Source organism: Cydia strobilella, chromosome 8 (assembly GCF_947568885.1).
Source record: "Cydia strobilella chromosome 8, ilCydStro3.1, whole genome shotgun sequence".
Lineage (NCBI taxonomy): Eukaryota > Metazoa > Arthropoda > Insecta > Lepidoptera > Tortricidae > Cydia > Cydia strobilella.
The window spans coordinates 3,878,377-3,903,889 of NC_086048.1; the positions used below are offsets into that span (position 1 = coordinate 3,878,377).

Sequence of the window (25,513 nt, forward strand, 5' to 3'; positions counted from 1 at the left end):
TTACCCTTATAATTTCTCCGATTAAGCCTTTGTTAGTTTGCTGAAATTTGTCAGCAGAAAAAGGGGCAGAATTCATAATTTATATGGGCGATCTGTCGTTCGCGCCTAAGTTTTTCAAATTTGCTGTAGTATCTATTTAGATAGGCCTACCTATCAAGTTAATTCATGAGTTCAAACGTATCAACGTATACTTTTACTAGCATGATCTGAGGTGTAATAGCGTAGGTGTGCATTTAGTTAAGTAGTTATATATAAGTAGTTAATTGCTCGCACGTGTGCTGAGCTGCTGAGACAAAAGTTTCATATCTGTCAAGGCTTTTATTGAAAAGCTGAGCTCAATATTGTCTATTAATTGATTTAATTATACGGGCAGTGTGCAAGCAGTAGAACATTAAGTATACTTTTTTATTAAAGACATAATTAAGTACTATATTAAACGATCAATAAATTTTTGAAGTATATAGATAATACACGTTAAAAACGTTTATGTATGTACTGAGTACTTGACATACCTACAGGATGATGACTTAGAATTAAGCTGTAAAAACAAGAATTATACACTTAAATTTTTGACATTATCCTTGAAGTATTTATTACAACAGCATTGGATATTTGATACCTACTTTATTTTCTTTCATTAAACTATAAATTTTTCTATCTGGCGCAAAAATTTCAACATCAAACCTTGGTTACGTCAACAGAAAATTAATTAAAATTCTCGCAAGTTTATAAATAAAAGAAACCTAACTTAGACATCATAATAACACCGTCGACTTAAATAAGGGATCAGTGGATCGCCTTAGCCCTCACTTTAACGAACCTTTTTTTTCCCATCCCACCTGCTCGCGTCCAAAAAAACTCAAGGCAGGTTATACTATACGAATTATTATTATTTTTGATTGAATCCCTTGCACAATAATACGATCTCCGACCGTCTTTTGTGGCGTGCGTACGGTAGATGGATTATGTTTTGGTTTGCTACCTACACGTGTATTTATGTAGAAACTTTGTGGAGGGGCAATATGTACCTATACACGGTTACAAATGTTACAATATTGACTTAGTCAAAAACATCCGGGAAAACTGGCGTCTTTTCTGTGGATGTTACAAAAGTTTACGATTTGGATCTGGGGGTACGGCAGTGCCCCCGCCAAGACGAGAAAAGCGAAGCGCAAGAGCACTACCTAGTACCTACCTTTTCTCGAAGCGCTTCGTCGTTTGTTTCAACCCTCATAACTTGGGTTTGGATTATACCAGATAAACAGAATTCTCGGGATATGATGTCATTAGTGGACTTATTAAGCATACAAATTTTCAATTACATAGCTTTTAATTTTATACTTCAGATTTTATTCATATTTAAAAAACCCGAAACGGCCAAGCCACATATTTTGGCTAAGGTGTAGAGTTTGTGAAATTAGGGCTTGTAGAGTTAGAAGCTTGGCTCTACAAGAGATCTGATAACTTTTTGACAGTGCGAGCCTTATGGTTTTGTCTTGGCAACATTTTACATAAAAATATTTTTGGTGGGATACATTTTTCTAAAACTTTTTCGTAAAATATTTAAGAAGTAAATTTTAACATGCCCATAAAGATAAAGTAAGAAAATTAGGCTTTAACGTCGCCGTGAGTTTATGATGTCCACGGAAAAGACGCTCTTAACTCATACTAGAAAAAATGTTGACCCACCTGAAGCAAATTTTCCGGATTCCCCCTAGCTAATCAAAATACATAATTCTATCTAGCAACATACTGTATTTGTAAAGATTGTATAAAACTGGTTGTAGGTATTGTATGTTTTACTCAATCTAAGATTAAACAGCCACTCTGCGATAATAAAACATTGAAAAACACTAGACAATCTTTCACATCCTTTTCAAAAAAATCTAATGACCTATCCTCATATTCCCATAATTATCCCTATTTTTATGTCATCAGCGTTCCCGCGCTCCCGCGGGCGCTGTGACGTCACGAGAATCAAAATGGCCGCTTAAAACAAAAGCCTTACGCCAACTTATTCTTAAAATGTATATGAAAGTTCTTAAAACAACATCAGAAAGCTCATTCTCGCTTGGATCCTAGACAAACTGGAAACCCAGAGTTGACCATATCTATTCCGAACGCTTTTTGCCTCGCATTCGCGCTCTCCGGTTATCAAAATGGAGTAAAAGAGACGCCACATGTATATAATTATTTTCCGTTTTTCTTATTTTCCGCTGTTTTCTTTGCTAGCCGCACGCGGCGCTAGTGTACTACAAAACTTCGCTCAGTTACAAAATTCACTGTTTATTCCTTACAGATAACCAGAAAGTAACCTTTAAGTTCCAAATTTAGGGTTTCAAATTGTAGCCTTCGAATATTTCGATCATGGTAAGATTGGTAAGCTAATACGAGGTTGAGAAAGCAAGTTCCATGTTGATCAGTTCCCGTACTTGCCACTGGAAGCGCGGCGATCGCCGGCGCGTACGCAGCGCCACACTCCCACGTCCGAGCTCCCATAGTAAACACCGCGTTCGCGTTTCACTCCGTTTTCCCATGGGCAGAAATGGATTGTCAACATGAAAGTTTATGAAGTGCTGTGATGAGAACTGTGTGATAATGACAAAGGCTAAGATGACTAGGAATAGTGCCCTGTACCATAGTGCTAAGGTGAGTTTATAGTAAACAACTAGGTATATGCATGTTGCACTTATTTTCCTTCTACTATCGTGTACTCGTAAGTAAACAAGAAGGGAAAATTTGCATTTCATTTTGAAATTTTCTTTTACTATTGTGATTTATAGAAAGCATCTATTACTACTAATTCTAAGAACAATTACTACTACATAAAGTTTATATATCTCATTTCAAACTAAACTTTTGATACGCCCATGCATGATTTTTATTATATATTAGCGTCTATTGTTAAATTTTCGAACAATAGGTAGAATTAAGGCTTCTATGTCCATCAAATACAAATCACTCTTGATCTTAAATGTAAACAATACTTTCATTTTGTAAATGGAAAAGCGCCTAGTTAGTTTTCGTATATAAAAGTTAAAATATTATTGTAAGAGCCGGTTCCGCGCCCGCGCCACAATCTTGATCCCCTCTCCCGCCTCCCTTCCCCCTCGAACTCCTCTCCTGTTCCTCCCGGCCCTCTGCAGCCTTTGATTTAAAATAAACGACTGAATCGAGCAGTATACGGGAAGAAATGACATGCTTTCTGAATCCTTTAGTTGAAAGTGCGTGGTGGTAGTTTTTGGATTGTGTGGTAACTTATTCACTCGTATAGTCTTGTTGATCGTTGGAATATTTGCATAGGAATTATTACTTCGCCTTTGGAATATTTATAATTACGCTTATCATTACTAATTATACATTAAGTTTTTGAATCATTATTGCATTAAAAATGATAAGCATTGCGTTATTACTCATATTTAATAACTAATTACGTATTTATTAATTACTAACGGTATCAATAAATGATATGAATGATATCAACACATTTAGTCCTCATTTGGAACGTCAAATGTAAGTTCATATTTATTGTCATTTGTATACTTAGGAGTTAGGACACCCTCAAAAATGATTTCTCTGTGATTTTGCGTTTCCTACAATTCCCTTCTCATGCAAACGACATCAACGCGTTCGAGTAAAAGAGAAAGCATAATAAACCCTCGTTTTCCCGTTCGGGGAAGCGAGACAGACGCATTGTTTATATGTATATAAATACAGGGATTTTGTACAGGTACGCAGGTACAAAAAAAACGGAGTGACCGTCGTTTCGGATGGACGCTCTCCCTATTTTAAAATAGGGATGTTCGTTAAAATGGGTTAGGGCAATTTTTGAGTGCGTGTTTTGGACGGACGGTGCCTTGGGGCAAAGTTCGTCTCGGCTAGTGACCACTAATGATGCGTAAATGGAACGATTTCTTTGACTTTTAATGTAAGATTCATTACACTTGACCCTAATGGGGTCGGTTTTTAATTGTATGCGTTGGTAAAGGAGGGAAAATCGATATTTATAATAGAAAAGGAGTCATAATTATCTAATTTTAATTGGTACTCCTTAATTGCTATAATTAATGGACATATTTCCTTATTGGTAATTGTAATGGCTACTTTTGATAAGCAACACGGGACTTAGCAATATGATCAATGATTCTTGAACGCGAATATTTGGTGTCTTATCAATTTTGTGACTTATGAAGTAACATTAAAAGAATAATGAATGCTTCTTGACTTTCTTGAGATAACGTATGAAGGATTACGTCTGTTTTGAATACTCTTAACATCTTGTATGTAGGTATTTTGAAGACACATACGTGCTTTAACTCAAAAGATAATACAATACTGAGAAATGAGAACACAAAATGTTGAATATATAGTTTCAGTGATTAAAAAAATTAAATATTTTTAAGAATATTTAGTAGCTAGTAGAAGTAGTAGTAACCTTGAATGAAATGTAAGGTAAATAAGTTAGTAGGTCTGTGTTAAAAGGTATAGGACCTAAGTGTTAATAGACACCTATATCATTATGCATCTAACGACTTGCGTGTCGCAAACGATGATCTTTACCAGGAATCAGCAGATTTGTGGTGGCACTAATTTTTTTTTAATGATCGTAGAAACTTGTTCATTACTCTGATATGTATAAAAAGTAAATTGGCCGTTTTCGGCGGCCGAAACCGGCCGCTTGCGGTTCTTTCGGCTTATACATATGTATGGTCACTGGTGAACATGTGGCGCGGCTCAGATTTAAAAATAGCAGATAAATTGCATATTTTATTCTTCTTAATGCAAATATCCATTCATTCAAGAAAGTGGGGTTTATACCAAGAACTACACAAAATATAATGTTATAATGGTTGGTGGCAGAATTGATTTGTAAACTACGTAGTTTAAGATTATGTAGGCAATTACTTTCATATGCATGTTGTGTCTGCGTGTTATTGGGTGAATACGCGAGCAATTCGTTTATATTGTCATGCTTTTCAATAAGTTTTCTTATATATTACACCTGATGGCAAACATTAAATAAATAAACTTACACGAGGAAACAAGAAAATTGGGCTTTTAATACTAATACTGGCTACTACATAGGTGAATTCAAATACAAAGATAATGGACAAAGTTTTATTAGTAAACTATTTTTACCGTTACTGTCGGAAGTGTGATAATTGATAACAATAGAATATTTCTTTCTATTCTAATTAACTTACTTATCATAACCTTATTTGTGTTGATAACATTTGACCCCTTTGATTTTGTTTTCAATTGTTGGTCAATATATTTCTTGTATAAATAAACTATTACGTTACACTTTATGGAATAAAGCAGCTCTCAATTTTTTTATAATTATAGAACAAATTTTGGTACGAGTGAATACCAACTTGGTTTTGCTTAATAATAAGTCCTTTATCATGTTCTTAAATAGCTTTGGAAGTTAAAAAGTTAAATTAAATCATTTAACAAAAAATCTTAAATGAGTAATAATAAACAGATTTCACAAAAGGTGTTTTATTTCTGCGCTTACACAATCAATGGACTAAGTAATAATCGTAACAGTATCCGTAATTTGATTCGATGAAGTCATTATTCGCCGATTAACTTATGGCCAGAAACGTTTGACTTTCTTTCATAAAATTAACAAAAATAATCGATTTCAAGTCGGATTGAAAGCCGTTACCTTTCTTTCTTTATCTCTTTTTGTACAGCATCATTAGTAGACGATGAAAAAATGCATCAAAGTATACAAATAGTGGTATATAGATACTTATACAGCTAGGAAAAGTTTAATAATACTTGTCTAAATTTTAGGTCTATCAGAGACCAAATAGCTTGTGTATAACAAAAGAACATAATATTATAGAATAATCATATATTTTTATAAAGTTCACCTAAATTTTCGATTGAAGTTTAAATGTTTTGGACAGATTGTTTCGGTCCAAAAGTTGATTCGCCCATTTAACAGCCGTTGAAAATAAGAGCGTTTAACTTACCTACCTTTTTTTTTTAATAGCCTACTAAATGTCCCACTGCTGGGCAAAGGCCTCTCCCCTTGATTTCCACGACTCCCGATTTGCTGTTTCCTCCGGCCAGTTGTTCAGGAAGCTGTCCAGGTCATCCCGCCATCTCCGTTTGGGCCTGCCTGTTGCAGATTATTTTTATCAAATACCTATCTGTGAACCAACCTAAACTTTTTAGCGAGGCGTAGACTAGCAGGATCGTGCATGCAATTTACGTTACAATTACCGACTACTAAGGTAAACTGCATTCAAAAGCTTGATCAGATACCGCAATGTAATGAAAATTGCTAGTCTAAACGTCGCTTTTTGTAAGTATATATAACTATAATTTCCATTTTGCCTGAAATAAATTCGACAGCATCGGAACAACCGGGCCGACAAAATTGTCGGGTGTCCACAAAACCAGCTATTACCGAGCATTTAACTCGCTCTGTTATTGCTCTTATTTAGCTGTCGAACGAGTTTACCAACTATAACAAAATTGTGTAAAAGACATGGACAAGTTTAACTTAAACTGTTTAAGTACTGCCAACGGTTTTGATTTTAAAACCAAAGTACCTATGTCCACCGGTGTGACAAAACGAAGCTAAAACGGAGAATCATTCTTGTTTTGTGAGTAACAAAACTAATTAAATGTTTAAAATGAAGGTAAAATATTATATGAAAAAAGCATACAACCGAATTGCTTACCTCCTCTTTTCGAAATTTCGAAGTCGGTTAAAAAGATAATGTACTGATTGATAGTGTAATATTAAATTGATCTTACAAAATTGCACTTCTCGATTTATTCGAAAGCCTTTCACAATAGGGCTTGCTCTATAACAAAACAAGATCGTATTATAGATAAGATAACGCTAGTAGAGCCGTACAAAATATGTATATGATAGGTACATACGTGAGAAAAGAATAGCTACATCTTTCTTTCTTGCTCCTACGACCGGTATTTTATATGTAAGCAAATTGTGTCACACAGGTGCTGATCCTACATAAACATACCAAGGCCAAAAGACAAAGTCCAACACTAATATAACAATAAGAATATGTAGGTTTGATCTTCTGGCAGGATTTTGCCTCGTCTATAGTCAAGACGGGAAGTAAGTTTTTAAATAATTAAGTGAGAATAACCTTTCATATGTGTCTGGTAGTTATAACTCTTGGGTTTACTTTTAACCCAACCTAAACCTACCTGTGCTATATAGAGCAGAAAATATCGTTTAAAAAAATGCAATAAGATGAATTAAAATTCGGTCAGGAACCTTATCATATACTATACAGACAAGAGGTCTTATTATACACAGAGAAGATAAATTTCGTTGAGATAATTTCGCAAAATGCAAAGCCAATTTGTTTCATTTCATTAGAGTTTGCGTTAATGATGTTTTAAAACCAGGAGTCGTAGCACGGTACGCTTATCACCATGCCTGTCACGTTCTAACAAGTATGTGAGTGCGAAAGTGACGGACTTAGTGATAGGGGAAACCACGCTGCGCGGGCAGATATATTACAAACCTTTTTCTTTAATATATGACATATATTACAGTTTATACGTTATAAAACTATTGGCATATTTTTGTCGTAATCGTTGCCTAATTTTTATCGCCAGTAAAATGTGCCGTCGGACGTAAAAGTGCAGGCGCGGCTTCCGCAGGGGAAGTCTATATTTTGATTCAAATCTACTTCCGTCTGCGATGCGCGGGCGACGCTTCTATTTGCTATTGCACGTTCTGTTTGTCGATTTTTTTTAATAACTAATTGTTGCTGCAAAAAATTTTTTCATTACTTGATAACTGGCCTATCAATCGACGCAAGCTTCAATTGATAAAGATAGATGGAAATGATCTACATTCATCTTACTAGTTCAATGAATTATTTAGTGAGGAACCTTTTCACAAATAAGAGTATACTCGCATATTTAAAAAAAAATAGTTTTCTTAATTATTATGAAGAATCGGATAACGTGTATTGTATTTTTTAATTTCCACCCCACAATGTAATGTTTACAGAAAATACGCCTTCGGTTGCTCAACGCCACATTCAAAAGAAAGATCCAAACGTCTAGTTTAGCTTAAGACAGATTACTGGGCGATTAGTACGATAAATTGTACTCTGTACGCTCCCACGAAACTCACAAGGCGTCAAATCGTAGTTTTTACATTATATATATTATACATTCAACGTGGGACGCATCACTGCTCTCCCTCGCACAAAAACGTGTAAACTGACCCTTACGTGATTCATTTGTGTCGAAAAAACTGCCAACGAGCGCAGATTATACGGTAAAAAGTTACTAATGTCGGTATTAATAGTGTTCACACGAATCGTTTATTAGATTTCTTTAATCGGTGTTTATATGGTTTTAAAAAAATTATTGCAAAAAATAACCCGTCTTATAACTAGTAGTTAAGGGTCAAGATAAAACTTATTGTTTAGGGGGCCTAGCTAAGATGATAATTGCCAAACGAATAATAAAAATTTATCGGGATGACAGATGCTATGAAAAGTCAGATGATTTCCATACAATAATGACTGTATGGAAATCACGAGTCACAAGACTGTATGGCATTTACGTGTATGTTTCGATGGGCATTTGTCATCTTGACTAGGCTTCCTGTAGTTGCCTTCAGGATAGTATTTGTCAAGTAATTCATTACAGATGCAGATAGTGAATAGCACTTTTCAACAGTTCAAAAATGCAGTGATTTATCTTCATAGTTAACAAGGTCAAATAGCAATAAATAACATGACTAAATATTTGAAAGGTTCTTTTTTTATGTTGTCAAGTGGCCATAGCGCCAGTTTTATCGAGAAACAGCCCTTATTTCGAATCGTGGCAAAAAAGGAGATGCGATAAACTCAAGTGCTAACTTATCATCTCTATTGTTCTATTTTGCTAATAAACAACACGTGTTTACAGTAAACTTAAAGCTCCCTTCGTTCTGAACAACACGATGAAAAGTGTACTCTATTGCGTTTACATTAGATTGACAATAACTATGTTTTTAAGATAGCAGAACTATATACACATGATGATTACGAACTAGTAGCCGTCGTCCCGTTATATGCGCTAGCGCCTACCGCCTTCAAAAGGGCATAAGTCTAAGCAAAATGAATCTATAATACGCCCTTTTCTTGCGGTGACAGCCCTCGTTAAGGCTTCACATAGTATCTCGTAAGCTACTGTGTTTTCACTCGCATCACCACAAACCAATATAAAAGCTTACCTTGAGTGTTAACTAGGTATAACAATCAGAGAGCATGCTTGACTGGTTGAGTACGTGATGCACTTGGTACATGGGAAGAACAGTTTTGATTTACGTAGATAGTATGCTACTGCTTCTTATAGGCACGTGGAATCAGCACTTTAAAACTCTATTCAGATACGAAAGAGATTCTGCTGATCTCATAATGAGAGAAATTTATTTCATCCGCACATATAAGGTGTTTTTAAAAGAGATACGATTACGGATTATGTGCGTATTAGGGTAAAGTAGTTTATAAGGATGTGGATGAGGTTCTGACTTCTGACAAGAAACTCTTCATGGTAGAGTTATCACGGATCCCCAATGTCTGCAAATGCATGTACCTAATGTATACCTTACCTATCCTACTTGAGTAGTAGCAGTTACTACTGTTACTACTATTAGTCAACTGTATCTGCAGTTAATCTTCCTAATATGAGTAACGTGTCCGGCCCGGAGCTTCCGGAGCTTCGTTTTCTATGGAAAGCATCACGTCCCGGTCTAACGTGCTTTACTCCTGACTCTAGGTACTCATTCATACATGTTATGGGTCTTGAGCAAGTTGCTTGCTAAGATTAATAAGCGGTGTATTTTTTTAATCAGTCAACTACCTGCATTTCAATACGTTTACTTAAGTATTTTTGCATTTAGCACTTTAAGTGTGCTATGAATATTTTAACTTTGCGCCTATACCGCGTAATTATTGTTATCTTTCCACCCATCAAATGTTATTAGTTATTAGAAATGAATTAAAATCGGTGGCTCAAAGGCGTGTGCCGGCTATATTCCTAATTTTTATAACCCTTTACTTTTGATGCTAATTAAAATGCCAATACAAGAGCAATTAATTCAAAATTGCTAACATTTTGTTTAAAGCACATGTAATCTGTAAAGGTTCTTATCAATTTCGTTTCTATATAGTCTTTATTTTTAGTCCTTTTCCATTTGTGAGGTATTTTTATCTGTTTGTCACGCGCTAAAGTTAAAAGTACACCGCGCGGTTTTCTGGAGCACTTAGCGCTTGACGAAAAATAGCTTCAGTATTTCACAATACGCGCGTTTGTGTGCGTAAGGGTTTAGACGATTGTTGAGCGATAGTGTCGTTATTTACACTTTACGAAATACTATACACAGAATACGGTCACACTTTTGAAAACATTCGAAGTACATTATTTAATTAACAACACTCATATTTAAATATTACGTTTATTAGTTAGTCTTGTACATATTGTAATAATTAAGTTAAAGTTTTTATTCTCGGCTGTACCTAGTTTTTTTATTTTTTTTTATTGATAATAACATGGAAAATACAACATGTGCACCATAATACAATGTTTCGCCAAACTGCGGAGCAGTTTGTTGGCGATGAGCTCGCTCTTTTATACATCAAAAGCAGGTACATAATTGTTGCACTGTCCTACCGTCCCAGCGTAGTCCTTTTTTTTTTATCAAGTACCTATAGGTATATTATAAGTGGACATTGGATAAATGAGCCATCGCTGGTGGCTGGTGGTGGTAGTACACATCCTAGTTACGCGAGTGAAAAATGTGTTTTATCAATTTCTCGGAAATGTTGATGGTTGGCGCGAGCATCTGTCATTCCTTGCGCGTAATCAGACCTCACCATGTTCCCTACCCTTTGAATAATTTTTCCAAATAACCAGCGTAAAGTGATCTTGAGATCTGTAACATCTATGCTTTAGCGAAGAGCAGATTTATAATGGTTCAACTGAGACTGCGTAGGCAATAGGCAATAACAGCTACGTACTTACGTAGATTGCATAGCCAAGGAAGTACCGTAAACTTAAGGGCCACCTCACACTAGCGTCTTCTGAGCGTCAGCGTCTAGTCAGCGTTATGGAAAATGGCGTCGCTGGTCGCTGCGCAGTCGCGCCAACGTTGCGTCGTCGAGCGGCTAGACGCCGCGCCGTCGCTTGGGAGACGCTACTGTGGAGTACCTAAGTACCCAGGCCTGTTTATCGTAAGCACAAGTAGGTAGGTATTTTGTAAATGTCACAAATGTCACAATAAAAAGAAAAGAGATGTGACTAAATAGGTATGTACTGTTTAACTAGCTGCAAAACAAAACATTTTATACTGTTTGTGTTTCCCAAACACCTTCCTTAGGTATTTAATATTCACAGTCATAGTTTTGTTAATTAACGTTTTTTTTACAATGTACCTATTAATACTTACTACTTACCTAATGCAAGTTGCAAACGTAATAAAATAGAATAGAATACGTTTTATTCGTAAACACACAGACAATAGACAATATCTGGGAGACCCAGCTAGATCGATTTTTCGTCCCCGAAAACCCCCATATAGCAAATTTCATCGAAATCGTTAGAGCCGTTCCCGAGATCCCCGAAATATATATACATACATATATACAAGAATTGCTCGTTTAAAGGTATATAATAAAATAATAAGATAGTGAAAATAAAGTGTCACGAAGTGGCCCCATTTCAGCATGTTGCTGAGATAGTAATAGTAGCATCGTGCTATTAGCGAATTGGCAGTAATTTATTTATATAAGGAAAAACAATATCATAAAAAATAATTGGTTCATTACTTCATTAAGGTTTAATTAAATTAGAACTGCATTAATACTCATGTACCGTATTTAAATGATTACTAAATTAAAATTGACTATCAACATTCTGTTACTTAATTGGCATATTCGCATTAGCTATAGCTATAGTCCGACAAAAAATTGTAGAAAATTATTGAGGGCGCCACTTCCTACGTAACTGTCACATTTTTGACGTAAAATGCTTAAACATGGCAACAATTTACTATGGAAAATGTTTAGTTCCATTTTATGTAATTTCTACTATTTTATGTCGCACTATAGCTTAGCTAAGGCTAAAAATGTTTCATAGTGGTCAAATGAATCGCACACAATAAGTTACTATAGTTGTTTAACTCCCTTTATGTATATGTATGTCAAATTCAAAATATTAAAATACAACCGGCCACTTCGATTTAAACCTTATAGCTTATACGTGCATCGCACCAATATACTCGTAATATGAATAATGCGAAAATGTAATACATTTATTGCCAAGAACACGCTAAGTGTGCTCATTTTGTATTGGAACTGGGGCGCTGGGCACTGAAAGAGTTAATATGGAAAAAAGATTGGAGGCCTATTTAAACTTCCAATGTCTATATTCAAAGAGCAAAAAACACGTGTATACAAGCTCCCATACATTTCTTTAACGTATTAAATTGCTAAAACACGAACCAAAAAAATAATGATGCACTGTATGGGATTAAGGCAGCGTTCGCGCATCTGCGCGCGCACCTGCCATCAAACAATCGCGAATATCGTATAATTTACCTGTACAGGTGAACACGAAGGTTATTCCAACTGCCAACGAGTGATCGAGGTTCAGAAAACCAGTATAAGTGATCCTTGATTACATACAATTGTTATGGGTCTCGAGATCACGATACACTGGTGCTTGTGCTCGCAAGTCCTTGGATAACTTAGTGAACTACACGGATAGAGGGCGCTGCAAGGGGAGTTCTTAATAAAAACTAAACAGACGTAGGTGCCGTTTTTGTTTTTTAAACATAGGTACGCTTTTTTGGAATAACAGGCTAAGTTCCTAATCTGGTCAAATACAAACAAAAAGGCATCGCCAGCAAAGAGTAATACCAGCTAAACAAATTGATTATATTAATCTTGTAATTAGTGATCAATTACAAGAGGCGGATGCTTGCTAGTTTGTAATTATACATTTTAAATAGCAGGAAATACTTAAACTTTTCCGAGATAAATAGGTACCCTTTATTGATGATCAAAGCAGAGATAGAAGAAATATATACCATCCAATACGAAGAAAATGAATATAGAATTTCAACAGACAGGTATATTACATACTATATGTATAGGTAGGCGCTTTAAGTAATTATGTGACACAAGTTCTCATTTTATGAAGACGCATTAGTTTTTTCCATTATTGACAAATATGTGGTTGAAAATACGATTTAGTATAATATTTTTTCGTCTAATAATGACATTTCTAAGTAGACGTTAACGGCGGCAGGTAATTAAAATGATATGTGATTAACTGTTAGCGTCTAATGTGTACATGTTCAATAATAGCCTATCATTAGGGCTCTCATAAATCGTAGGCAGTTATGCTCTGTTAACCAAACCATATCGACACTTCATCATACCTATAATAACCTTAGATATGCCGCTACAACCAGTTTAAATAGCCATTGATACTACATCTGGTTACGCTCGAAAAGATCGATTTATACTGGTTTTATATGACAATTTTATTTCAAGGCGTACTTCGAAGCAACCACTATAAGTAGCCTCTATAATACTACGCCAAGTTTAGCTGAAAGAGGTCTAAATAAAGTGGAGCCAAGTTTAGCTGAAAGAGATCTATATAAAGTGGTATTATCAACCTGAGAGTGAAGTGATGCCTACATCAATAGTAACCAATTTAGCAAGCCACTTGAATACTGACTCTAGTTTATCTGAAGTGGGTCTCTTTAAACTGGTTAAAACTATTATGATAATAAATTCTTCAATTTCGTAGGTTGCAACAGGAAATGTGTTGGCGTTATGTGTTGTGTGATCATTATTTTTGTAACCGATAGCTTCGCCTCGTTTTGAGAGGTCTATAATAATGAACTGGTTTTTTGAATATTAGTTAGTGACATTTCTGGATAAAGCTCGAATCGCCCTCCTGTATATCTGCCTAGAACTGTCTTCATTCAAACAAGTTGCCAATGCCAACTTAGTGCGTCATGTTCGCATAAAAATACAAGCGAATGATAATCAAATCAAATTTAGATATATCAAGAAAAGTCAGCAACGACTTTGTTAGCATACGCAGTGCAAGTGTTATTTTAAACGTCAACTTCTATTAAATGATGACGTATAAGTGACACTTGCACTGCGTGTGCTGTCGAAATCATTGCAGACTTCTCTTGGTCTAACTAGTAGGATATGCTCCTGGTTTTCTATCAGAAGCTAAATGTATACGCAATATTAGTTATTTTATGATTTTAAGGACGTGTTTGAAAAATATTTTTTCCTTTATAAATCTTTTGATTCTGATTTTGCGACGAACTTCGTGTTTTTAACAATGTATCATATTGAAGCTTAGAATTAGCGTATCCACCTGTGATAAATTCTCCCTATTTTATTAAAGCGCCTTACTTAGCGGCTAGTAACCTTACATTTTCGAGGGCGATCGCCGGAACACCTCAGCTCATACATTTTTTGCGACGTCACATGTCATCCTGCACCTGACGCTCGCCACGCGCACCGAACTGCATCTAACGTCATAATCACAAGAAAAACACCTCAAAAATTCAAAACCAACCACCGTTCTGCCGAAAAATATAAAGATGACGCGACGTTTTTTCAAGCAACTGTCGCATGATTAATTTAAAACCCAATCATGCACTTAATAAGAAACGCAATATGTTTAATGATTATCTACGATCGACATATGCTTCGAGTAGCGCATAGCAAAATAATTATAAATAGCATAAATTTAAGACTTAAATAATAGCCAAAGCGTTGAATTGTAAGATACATTGTAAGGTGTTTAATACTTTGGAGCGATGCAGCTGCTTTTGACACATGTGCAATTACTAAATAGGTATTCATCCATCGATACGAAAAACCTGCAAACAGTATTCCATCCACAGATGTGTTGGTATAAATTAATGGAAAGTATAACTTAATCAGCTGTACCGTTATTTTTGAACAAGCAGTGTTTTGATTCGGATATTCATGTTCGTTTAATTAGAAACTGAGGAAGATTTTCATAAACAATGGTGGAAAAATATCTCACGTCACTCAAACTAAACGTAACTTTGAATCGACAACGAGTCACGCAAATTGCATGTGGTAATTTACGACCCAATCCAATAACGTAACTTTATTATTTAGTCAAACAGAAGGAAATCGGCTTTTTAGGGACTAGGGAAGGCAAACAGCTAGAATTTCCTGAAATTACTTAACACGCAACTTTAAATGAAAAGCAATGATTACAATTGTGAACCTTAAGCATCATGCATCATGTCGTGTTTATTGCACGATAAATCAGTTTAAATGACACTTTCTGTCAGATGCTTAAATAGATACTTTGAGAAAGTGAAGAAAACTATATTCTGCTTGCGTTTTTAGCATTTTTGCTTTTTTATTTATGCTCAAATTTATATTGATCTACTCTCAATTCTATCTACCCTAAATATGTAAAGACCACGAATCCAAATAACTAATCTAAGTGGTAAAGGGCCTAACAGTTCATCTAGTTTTATAGGGTTTTTTTTTATTGTGAATGATGCGTAAATGTAACAGTTTGGTGCCGTGACCAGGATACAGGATATATTTATTTATTTTTAAATAAGTAGTCATATTTTATAGCTGGTTTGGTCCAATAAGAACATTGGTTCTGTCATGCGAGTGACTTCGTAACTTGCCTATGTACATCCATTAAGATATTTGCGTTGAAAGCTTATACAACTTGTTTGTCGCTTTAATACAACTGTTCTTACCGAGCATAGTGTTAATCCATTCGTTTGTCCGCAGGTGCTGTGGCATCTGGACATATTCCGGCGCAGCTTCCGCGAGCTGTCTGGCCACGCTTGCCTCGGCCCGTCCTGCATTTTTTGCGCACTTAAGGTAAGTCTCATTAAGCCACTAGTTTAATTTGTTTTGCAGCTGCCTACGTGATGTCTTGCAAAATAACGGTTTACGATGGCTAGTTAGGTATTTGTTAAAAGACTGTCGCGCGATGAATATGAGAAATTTATGGCCGATTAAAATAATAAATGGCTAGTGTAAAACATCGACTTTATTGGTGCGTAGTTTATACCTATACAAAATATAATTATCAAAAACAATTTAGACTCCGTTATTGAACGAGTTATTAAGTTTTCTTCGATATTGGCAGTACCTGGAACTTGGTTACTTAATAATAAAAGCATGACCATTCTAATTCAGAGTACTTAAAAGGAGGTTTATTTTGATCTAATTTTGACTTTATCTCAAGGCATTAAAGTCCATATAAGTAGATCAAAGAGTAAAGTTTAAACGCGCTCGGGCCTCTGCGCGGGCGCTCCATCAAACGTGACCTTTTCGAACAATGCCTCCGCCGGAGCCTTATTCGCCGCGGACCCTGAGCTTGAGCTCGAGACCCTCTTCTTGTTACACAAATCTATCGCGTCACGAAGTGCTTTTGATATAAGCAGAGCTTATGAAACAATGTATGTACTTAAGAAAAACTACAAAGTTTTATACAAATTTGTATTTGTTATCCTGAATAAATGACAAGTTCATAATTTATGCATGGGACCACTTTTCAAAAAAAGTGTACCTATATCAATTGCCAAGTGTTCTTGGGTGTAAATTGCCCCCTGAAACACCAATGGGCCATTATTGATTCCAAAAGGCATTTTTGCCAATTCGTAATGACCATCGGGTGTTGGATCCTGTGTGTTTATAGGGTTCCGTACCCAAAGGGTAAAAACGGGACCCTATTACTAAGACTCCACTGTCCGTCTGTCTTTCTGTCTGTACAAGTATTTTTTTAAGTACATCATTAATTTAAACTATTTTAAACAAATAAGAAAATAAAGTAAACGAAAATATGAACCTCTTAATCCATCCATTTTTGTTTAAATATAAAAATAAATATATAAACGAAATTAGTGTTTTTACAGTTTTCACAGAAGTCATGGCTACGTGTTGCACGCTCAAATTAGCTACTTTATTACGCGGCTAAACCCCGGAACAGGACGGACTGGTTCCTACGGAATAGGCCCTGATCGTGATTTAATTCTAGCTCTAGCGCAACCGCTATACCTATAGATAGAGGGCGCTTTGCTTTATAGCTCTTTGTCTTGGCGATCTGATGTTACGGAAAATTAGTTGCAGTCTGCGTTCAAATTAATAGAACTATTTACCACAAACAAGCGTATTATGTGTTCAATGAAACTGGATATAAAATGACGTCTTCAAACCTTCTAAAAAAGCGCGTACTCCCATCTTAAATGCCGGCAACGCACTTACAACCCCTCGGGGTGTCCATGGGCAACGGTAATCGCTTACTATCAGGCGATTCATCTGCTCTTTTGCCTCCTATATCATATAAAAGAGGTGTAAATGTAAAGGCGTTGAAATAAATGATAAATATCAACCAACATTTTTGTACTCATAATTGGGTTAGTTATCAGTTAGGTATTTAAAATCTTACAAGTTTTTCATAGTTAGTATAATTATACCATGCATTTAAGTATATTTCAATTGTTTAACCTACAAGCAAAACAATGACGTTTAAATTATTAAAACAAGGTCTATACAAATTAAACCGAAGGCTCTATTCTTCAATATCTCAAACGAATACACAACAACGATTCGTTTCATTACATTTGAAACAAACTTTCTATTGCTCCAAGCACAACTACAACAACGTATAGTACTATCGCACGTGCACGAGCTTACGTTTCCATTTTCAAATCAGGTATTCGTAAGTTGGCGCGCTTTTCGGCCAATGGGGTGCGCGCGGGAGTTCGTGGAACTCTTGGCCTCGACGCTGATTGGCTTAGCGGGCGACGCCGCGCGTGCGCCGCCAGTTGCCCAACTAAAGTTTATCTTGACGGGTTTATAACGAAAGCTTTTATTGTTTGATTTTTACTTTAAAGATTTTGTCTAAAAATTATTACAAAGTGATTTTTAAAATAGAACTTTACAGTCATGATTAAAATTATTCACCCACCTATTTAAAACGTTTTACTTATTTTCAGATTTAACTTCTCGAAAGCGAAATCTAATGATCGGATTCAACAAAAATGTCTTAAAAATAGTACCGTAAAAACTATTAGCTCAAGTGAATTAAGTAATAAAACAAAAAAACCCCGGCTCTCTCTTTTTCTTTGACATTATGCCAAAAAAGTTAAAAAACAATTTGATAACTCATTCTTGGGTGTTTGAAATTGAATTGGCTCTGGTTCGCAGAGTTAGCCGACCTTAACACCGCCTGACTACAGGTACCATCTTCAATACTGTTTACTGACAAATTGTCGACCTTATTTTGAAGACATAAGGTGCAACTTTGGTTAGTTAAGAGTTTTGCAGTCAAGTACTGCAGTTACTCAACCGCTGTCACCGTTTAGTTACACTAGAAACAAGTTAAAGTAAAGACTGTTAATCTATATGCATGCCGTGGCTAAATTTAAGAATTGATCATTTCATGATGTGACAATCTGCATTTCATAAAATTATCGGTTGGCCAGGTTATGAAAAAGTCAAACCTAACCTAACCAACCAATAACCAATTCCAAAATGGCATTTCATGAAATGATCAAATTCTATGATCTGACCATGACATTCATACATTGTAGGATTTATTGATGGCGCCACTTGATGTCACAGCCCTACATAATTCGTGTGGTTTATTAGCTGCATGGATTATAATGATTTTTATTACTTTAGACCGCTAAATAGTTGGCGATATGTGTATAAAATAAGTACCTACATAATTATGTATAAGTACATCGGACTTCGATTCAAGAGACGTCATTTGTAGTAAACAATAAAATAAATGCTGTCATTTTAAGTAACTCGTCTTTCTTGTTATTTTACACACAAATACCGTTAATTTACAAGTTACTTGTTTCTCAAACATTACGTTGTGTAAGATTTTTGTTTATGTGAAGAATGTAGACACTGTAGACAGAATACTCAATTAAGTGTTTAATAACAATAGGTAATGTTTTCCTCGTTAGTTTAAAGAGAAGTCATTTATTTGAGTTTAGTATGGTGAACACCAATTACAAGAAAAAAGTTGGAAATGGCTGTCATTAATTTTTTTTTAATGTATCAGCGTATCAGAATTGCGATAGAGCAAGGAAATGCCATCAGCATTTTGGTACAATACCTCAAGGGCCTATTTTAGATTTAAACTAGTTATTAATTTCGTTGAAGTAGTACCGTATATATCTTGTATGTAAATAAAGATCAAAGTATTAAACAAATCCAACATTGACAGCTACCTAATTTAAATCGGCATTAAAACCGTCAAAATCAATATTTAGAAGCGTCAAACCTTGGCCAAGTTACGGAAGAATGAATTTAACAGTCACTGTACAAAATTACAGAGTACTCTTAGAATTGAGGGGGTCTGGTGTTATCTGTAATTCGTTTTATTGAAACAAACAGACCAAATTACTTGATCGTAATTGATAGCGTGACTATTGAAAGTCATCGTTGATTATCACTATAACAAAGAGATATTATTTCGATGCTTTTTATTGACATGTCTTGTGCTGTAGTATTATTGTTGTTCATTTTGATATATGACGATGCGCTTTCCATTTTGGGGTAACTATTTAATAATTTATTTTATTTTATTTAATAAGTTAGTTTATAATCTATAAATTCACAACAGATGTCAATCACAATGAAAAAATCAACGACGAACTCTGGTCAACGTGGGACTCGAACGCACATCCTTGGATTGCCGGTCCAATGCGTTACCAATTCATCATAGTACAATTCATCATCATTGCATTATAGTACAATTCTAAAATTGATATAAGAATTTGCTGTGATTTAATAAATACGTCTATTTGAAACAAGAGATCGATTCTCAAATGAAAATTTGATCACATTAGCATTTGATTGCGATTGAATTGGTTTTTGCCGCTGGTGCCTCGAAATCAAATCTGTTTATGGTTAAACATAGAAAGATTAAAATAAATTAACTTGGATTTCATTTAAAACAAACAGACTGGACATGTTTTTAACAAGTAAATTAATATCTACAGCAAACATAAATTATATGTTCCTGTTGATTATGATTATTTATTTCATAATTAATATATAAGGTACAAAAACAATAAATAAAAACAACTTATTTTTTCATTTTATTTAATATCGTTGAATTAAATTACAATAAATCGAAATAAAAATAAAACTAAACTAAACTAAATCTAAAAAATGCCCCTGCGGCAAGGTCCCAGATGCTGGCTGCGTTACCCCGCTGAACTGCCAGACTGATCCGTTGAGCGAGGTAACTGCCAGCTCTCCGGTCCCCAGTTACGTCCCTGAGTCTCTTTGAAAGGTCTCCATCGATACTCAGAGCGCCAGGACCCCACGGACCCAGGGTCTCGACGCCGAAAGGAACAAACCTGTATTCGGCACCGACTGTTGATTGTTCATTTAGGTCATGTCTAAGTTGCCCCTTTTTGAAGCTTAGTTATTTAGAAATTGGCAGAATATACAAATATTATTACCTACATCTAGAAATTTAAACTATTTTTTCAAAACGCGATCATGCAAATTTGCATCACGATGTAGATTAGTGTGTTGAAACTAAGAGAAAATTTAGTTATGCGCTACTACATAAACTTTCCAAGATATTCAGGCACTAATATCTTCGCATAAAGTAATTATACTTGAGACAATCGCAGATATTTCGCACCGTCGCGCCACCTCTGCCAATTACTGTCTGCTTTCTTCCACGGTACGTGGATTTTAATAACTCTTTCTTAAGTAAATTAAAACATAATATGACTAAAGAACTGATTTGCACACACTTTTTACTTTTGAATGTAGCTTTAACCAAAGATTGTAATAGAATAGAGAGGTAAAGTCTAAGAAAAAACGTGGCCCTTAGTTTGATATCCAAAGCAGATGGCGCTGCGCTGCGCCATATGCTATGTTTTGCGGTTACTGAATTGTCAAACGTCAACTTTTGACAATCAGAGTTACCGCAAAATGTATGGAGCTGTAAGTGTACAGCGCCATCTCGTTTCCTGTCAAATTCGAAGCACGAAGTTGTCTTAAATTTTACACATCTTACTTAACTATTGAGGCAAACGGGGCTTTAATTAGGTATTCTTTCTTTAAGTGAACTGAAACAGAATGATCTTTACTTTTCACTATTTTACTTTTCAAGATAATGTAAATTTAACTGTTAGCATGTTAAGCATGCTAACGTCCATCCTTATCACTATAGATTTGGTTGTAAGAAACGGATGCTCAGGATGCTCTAATCTTTTAAAATATAATACATTGTGTAAAGTATAACTACATTGAGTTCAACTTCCACAGCTTTGTGGACATATTTTTTGATTACCGATATACAAAGAACTAGGTATCAGAATACCCACTTCTAAGTATATCGGTCTAGAATCTAGTATACTTAATATTATGAGTATTTTGTCACGATCTGCTCTAGTAAAAACTTAAGGTTATATACTTATCAGTAATTGTAGTTATTTGTATAGTTAATAGATCAAAAATAGTCCATGATCTAGGCACGTTCGTCTGAGTCGTGTTGCTACGTGCTGCTGAACTAGGCCAACCTATTAGGTTTCTCGATACAACATTACTGTTTTACCCGTTTGATATACATAATTACACAACAATATTGAATTACTGCTCTATTATTAGCAAGAACAAAGTAAATTTAATTAATGAACAGTGTTTTTTCCATATAAAATAATGTTGCACGTTAATTAATGTACGTTTAAATCATCTATGCTATGTAGTACGATTATGTGAAGTTTAGTACTAGTAAATTTTCATTAGTATTTTAATATTATCTTTGTAATCAGGAAATGATTAGGTATACTTACAAAACAGTGAATACGATACGATCAATAGGTAGGTATTGAATGCAAGCATCATAATAAAATCAAGGTTATTCATATCGGCCCTATGTTTATACCAGTCAGTAGTTAACAACATTCCTGGCTGTCGTAATACCTAAGTAGTTAAGATGCATTATTTGGATTTAAATTACCCACGACATTACACATACAACTAAATCCCATTTCAATTACAAATGGTGATTGCTCGTAGTTAAGTCAAATGCATGTTAATATTGTTCTTTTAACATAATCAATTATAAAAATAATCATAGTGCAATGTAATTTCAACTCAGTGAGAGATCACTATTATGGTATTAAGATGTTTGGGTATGAGATGACTTTCTAAGTGAGTTTTTGTCACAAAACAACTCCCAACAAAAACCCCATACCATCCGTTGTTAACATAAAAATCTGTTGCATTCAATCAATATGTACGGACGCGATGTACCGATACTTAAATGAAATTGGTATCATATTTTACCTCTGAATATACCTCGAAGCCTTCACAAGCCTCTCTCTAGTTCGTTCCACTTCATCTATTGCACAGCTTTAATTATTAAAGTTAGTTACCAAGCAAATGGTTTTGGTTTAAACTGACTGATTCGTCACAGCACTTAACATACTAGTTGGATCAATAATTCATCATAGAATAGTTTGGTCGTAAAGTAAAAGTACTTAGATTAGATGTTCGACCGTAACAAAAAATGTAGAGGCCGTCGTAAATACTGTTTTACTTGCAGTCGTAATTTTAATTAGGTAATAATAAGACGGGCGTCAATGAAAATACGTTTGTTTATCCAGAGATCATTATGCAAGAACAGGAAAGAAATGGTAGCAGAAATAGTCTATTTTCAAAACAGTCACGCAATTCGAGAACTACTTTTTAACGATATTTCCCACTATAATATAAAATATTTGTGTTCCATTTGTTTAGAATCATTCGAAACATTTTCAATTCAAAACCCTGCTATTTCTAGCCGCCCCCGCTCCCCTTTTTATTTCAAAAGTTAGTTTACTCCAACTTACCTAATGAAAATGAAAATCCATCTATCCATCCATGGCACCATTATCCACACACTGTTTAAGTACTGATAATTCGTAAACTTTATTGCACTCTTAAGTATTGCATTTTAATTCTAACATTCATTCATTCCAAGATTTTATTTTACGTCCCTGTCAAAATTGTCGAATAAATTTCGTTTCAAATGACTGTAGAAAACTCGTGGGAAAGTTGCAACATGTAGTTGAACATGTGGAAAATATGTGTTAAAATATATTATATTGTAACAAATGTTATAACGGACCTTAAATAATCTAGCTTTAGGCATTTCACGTAGCACAGTCGTGCCCTATTATAACTAGTTATTATATCTATATCTAACTTACTTTGTAGACTAAATCTAGGCGCCACTCCATACAGGACTGTAATTTAATGCCTTTGTTTGGTCTGGGTTGCGTTCAAGTTAGGCAACGGTTATATCTATCTATGTACGTTAATATGTGTCAATGTTACCTACAAACGTCAATTAGTATTGATTGTTTTTCTTTATTGGGCATTTTGTTTATTGTTATTGTTTATAATGTCGTTGCATATACAATGTATGACCTAACTTTGTTATTTATTTTAATTAGATTTGGCTAACACAGTCTGTACAAAGATAGGAAAACAGAAACTGTATTTTTAGTTCTGCAAAGCTTAATCAGAAACTAGAGCTTATTTCTGATTAATAAATTATAATATATCAGCATAAGCCACCTACGACATTAATAATATATGTTTAGTCTTTGCCAAAATTGAGGTCATATTATTTTCATAAATAGATAGTAGTTTTTATCGCGTATATATATATATCTTTACTTGAAAATAATTGTAGTGTATAACTAGCCTTATGAACCGATTTTGCATGTACAACCAGCCTTAAAGTTTGTAGTTTATGATTGTTCATTATTTTAGTATGTGGGTATTTTTGCACTTTGTAATTTTTCCTCAGTCACCCGTTGACCACGAACGCTGTAAAGAGTTCGAAACGTCGGGATGTATTATAAATTCAATATACGCGATATAATCCGTTTTCATAGTTTTATTTCATAGATAGTAGTACCTAAACCTAACCGTATCAGATAGCATTTACATCTATAAATATAACCATTTTGTATATTGTTTACTTATATTCTCCTCACATACCTTATAGGTAGATTCCAATATGTGATGAACAGAATCAAATTTAATCAATATCCATTTCTTCTTAACAACTTTATTACAACGTCATAAAGTCGCTTTTAATTTTTTATACCAAAATGCATTCATTCTCGTGATTTGACTTTGAGTGAAGCTTACGAGGTTTGATTTCCTAACGAATTAGCCCCGTACACGTAACTGGATCGTAAGGCCGATCGACCCGATACGGGGAAAGTATCGCGTTACTCGCAAGCGATGGACTGAGCGATAATGCGCAGATTACAGATTACACTGGCTCGGTACAGAGCAATCACTATTAGACGTTTTAACTAAAAACGATATAAAACCAGTGAAATACATACTTGTCCCTTGTCGTTTAGGGCAATAAACTATTATACAACAAGATACTTACTTCTTTCAAAATTAAAATCCCATTCAAGAACATACTTATCTATGAGATAATTACTCAAATACTCATTTTAATAAAAATTTATTAAAAAGATAGAATTGTACATATAATATATATTTATTAAATTTTTTCTTTTTATGTGACCTCTGATCTGCAAGATATGCTTATATACATACTTACCGACTTATGAAAGAAAGAAGAAAGAAAGAAAGAAAGAAAATACTTTTATTTAACGCCACAACATATTACATATAGAAAAGAAGACATACAGACAATAAAAATACAGACAAAAAATCCGTGGCGCTGGTTTTCAGTGGGGACCTGAATTAAAACTATGAGACGACAAATACGCCAACGACACGCAAAAAACAGACATAATATATAAAAAAATATTAGTGATATATTAGTCCTTACCAAATAGTTTGCGCTAAACGAAAATGAAAAACTCTTTGCCACTCGATACGTGCAGGCACTTTAAAAATGCTTTGCTGCAGGCGTCACCGAAACATCCCAATTTAAGGTTCCCATGAATTTTAGCCTTTTGAATTCACATTAGTATTTTATGCCTTTATATAACGATGCGTGACCATCCTTTGGCATCGTTTTGATAATTCGTTTCGATTGACCGTTCGATGGGGGTAGTCACGCGAGAGACACGTGCTGGGATTAATCGCTGTAACATAATACCGATAGATCACCGTATTCTGAAGTCATGTTTAATGATGTACAAGAAACTGTAAGCCTTATGCTCTTGGTCGTAAGTTCATTAATAGAGTTGCCGTTATAATCGTGTCGAACGCAGCTGCAGGACCGGTTAGGCTTCTCGTTTACACGTTCTGCGTTCTGCGTCGTCATGGGCAGAGCCTGCGTTCAGAGGGGAAATTATTAGGTACCTCAATCTAATATAAAATTTGTGTGTCGCCCTCTTACATATGTGTGTAACGTAGGGGGTAATCTGTAGTTTCACCAGGCCTATACAATGAATTTCATCCGATTTCGCTATCGTCTCAGCACTATTCCTTAGCAAAATTAA

General features: G+C 34.9%; 2 protein-coding genes across 3 annotated transcripts in view; one reads left to right on the forward strand and one right to left on the reverse strand.

Annotated features, from left to right (window-relative positions):
* The window catches only part of LOC134743454 (bone morphogenetic protein 1), a 477,569-nt gene that overhangs the window by 363,349 nt on the left and 88,707 nt on the right, over positions 1–25,513 (reverse strand). The gene's annotated exons all lie outside the window — the stretch shown is intronic.
* Positions 1–25,513, forward strand: part of LOC134743453 (uncharacterized) — a 93,270-nt gene that overhangs the window by 37,622 nt on the left and 30,135 nt on the right. The window contains exons 1-2 of one of the 2 annotated variants that reach the window (XM_063676879.1): positions 2,497–2,649; positions 15,825–15,917. In XM_063676879.1, the coding sequence (XP_063532949.1) occupies positions 2,569–2,649; positions 15,825–15,917 (174 nt within the window). In that variant the 5' untranslated portion in view covers positions 2,497–2,568. Of the gene's footprint in view, positions 1–2,496; positions 2,650–15,824; positions 15,918–25,513 lie in introns of those variants that run through there. The other variant, XM_063676877.1, reaches the window with a different exon arrangement.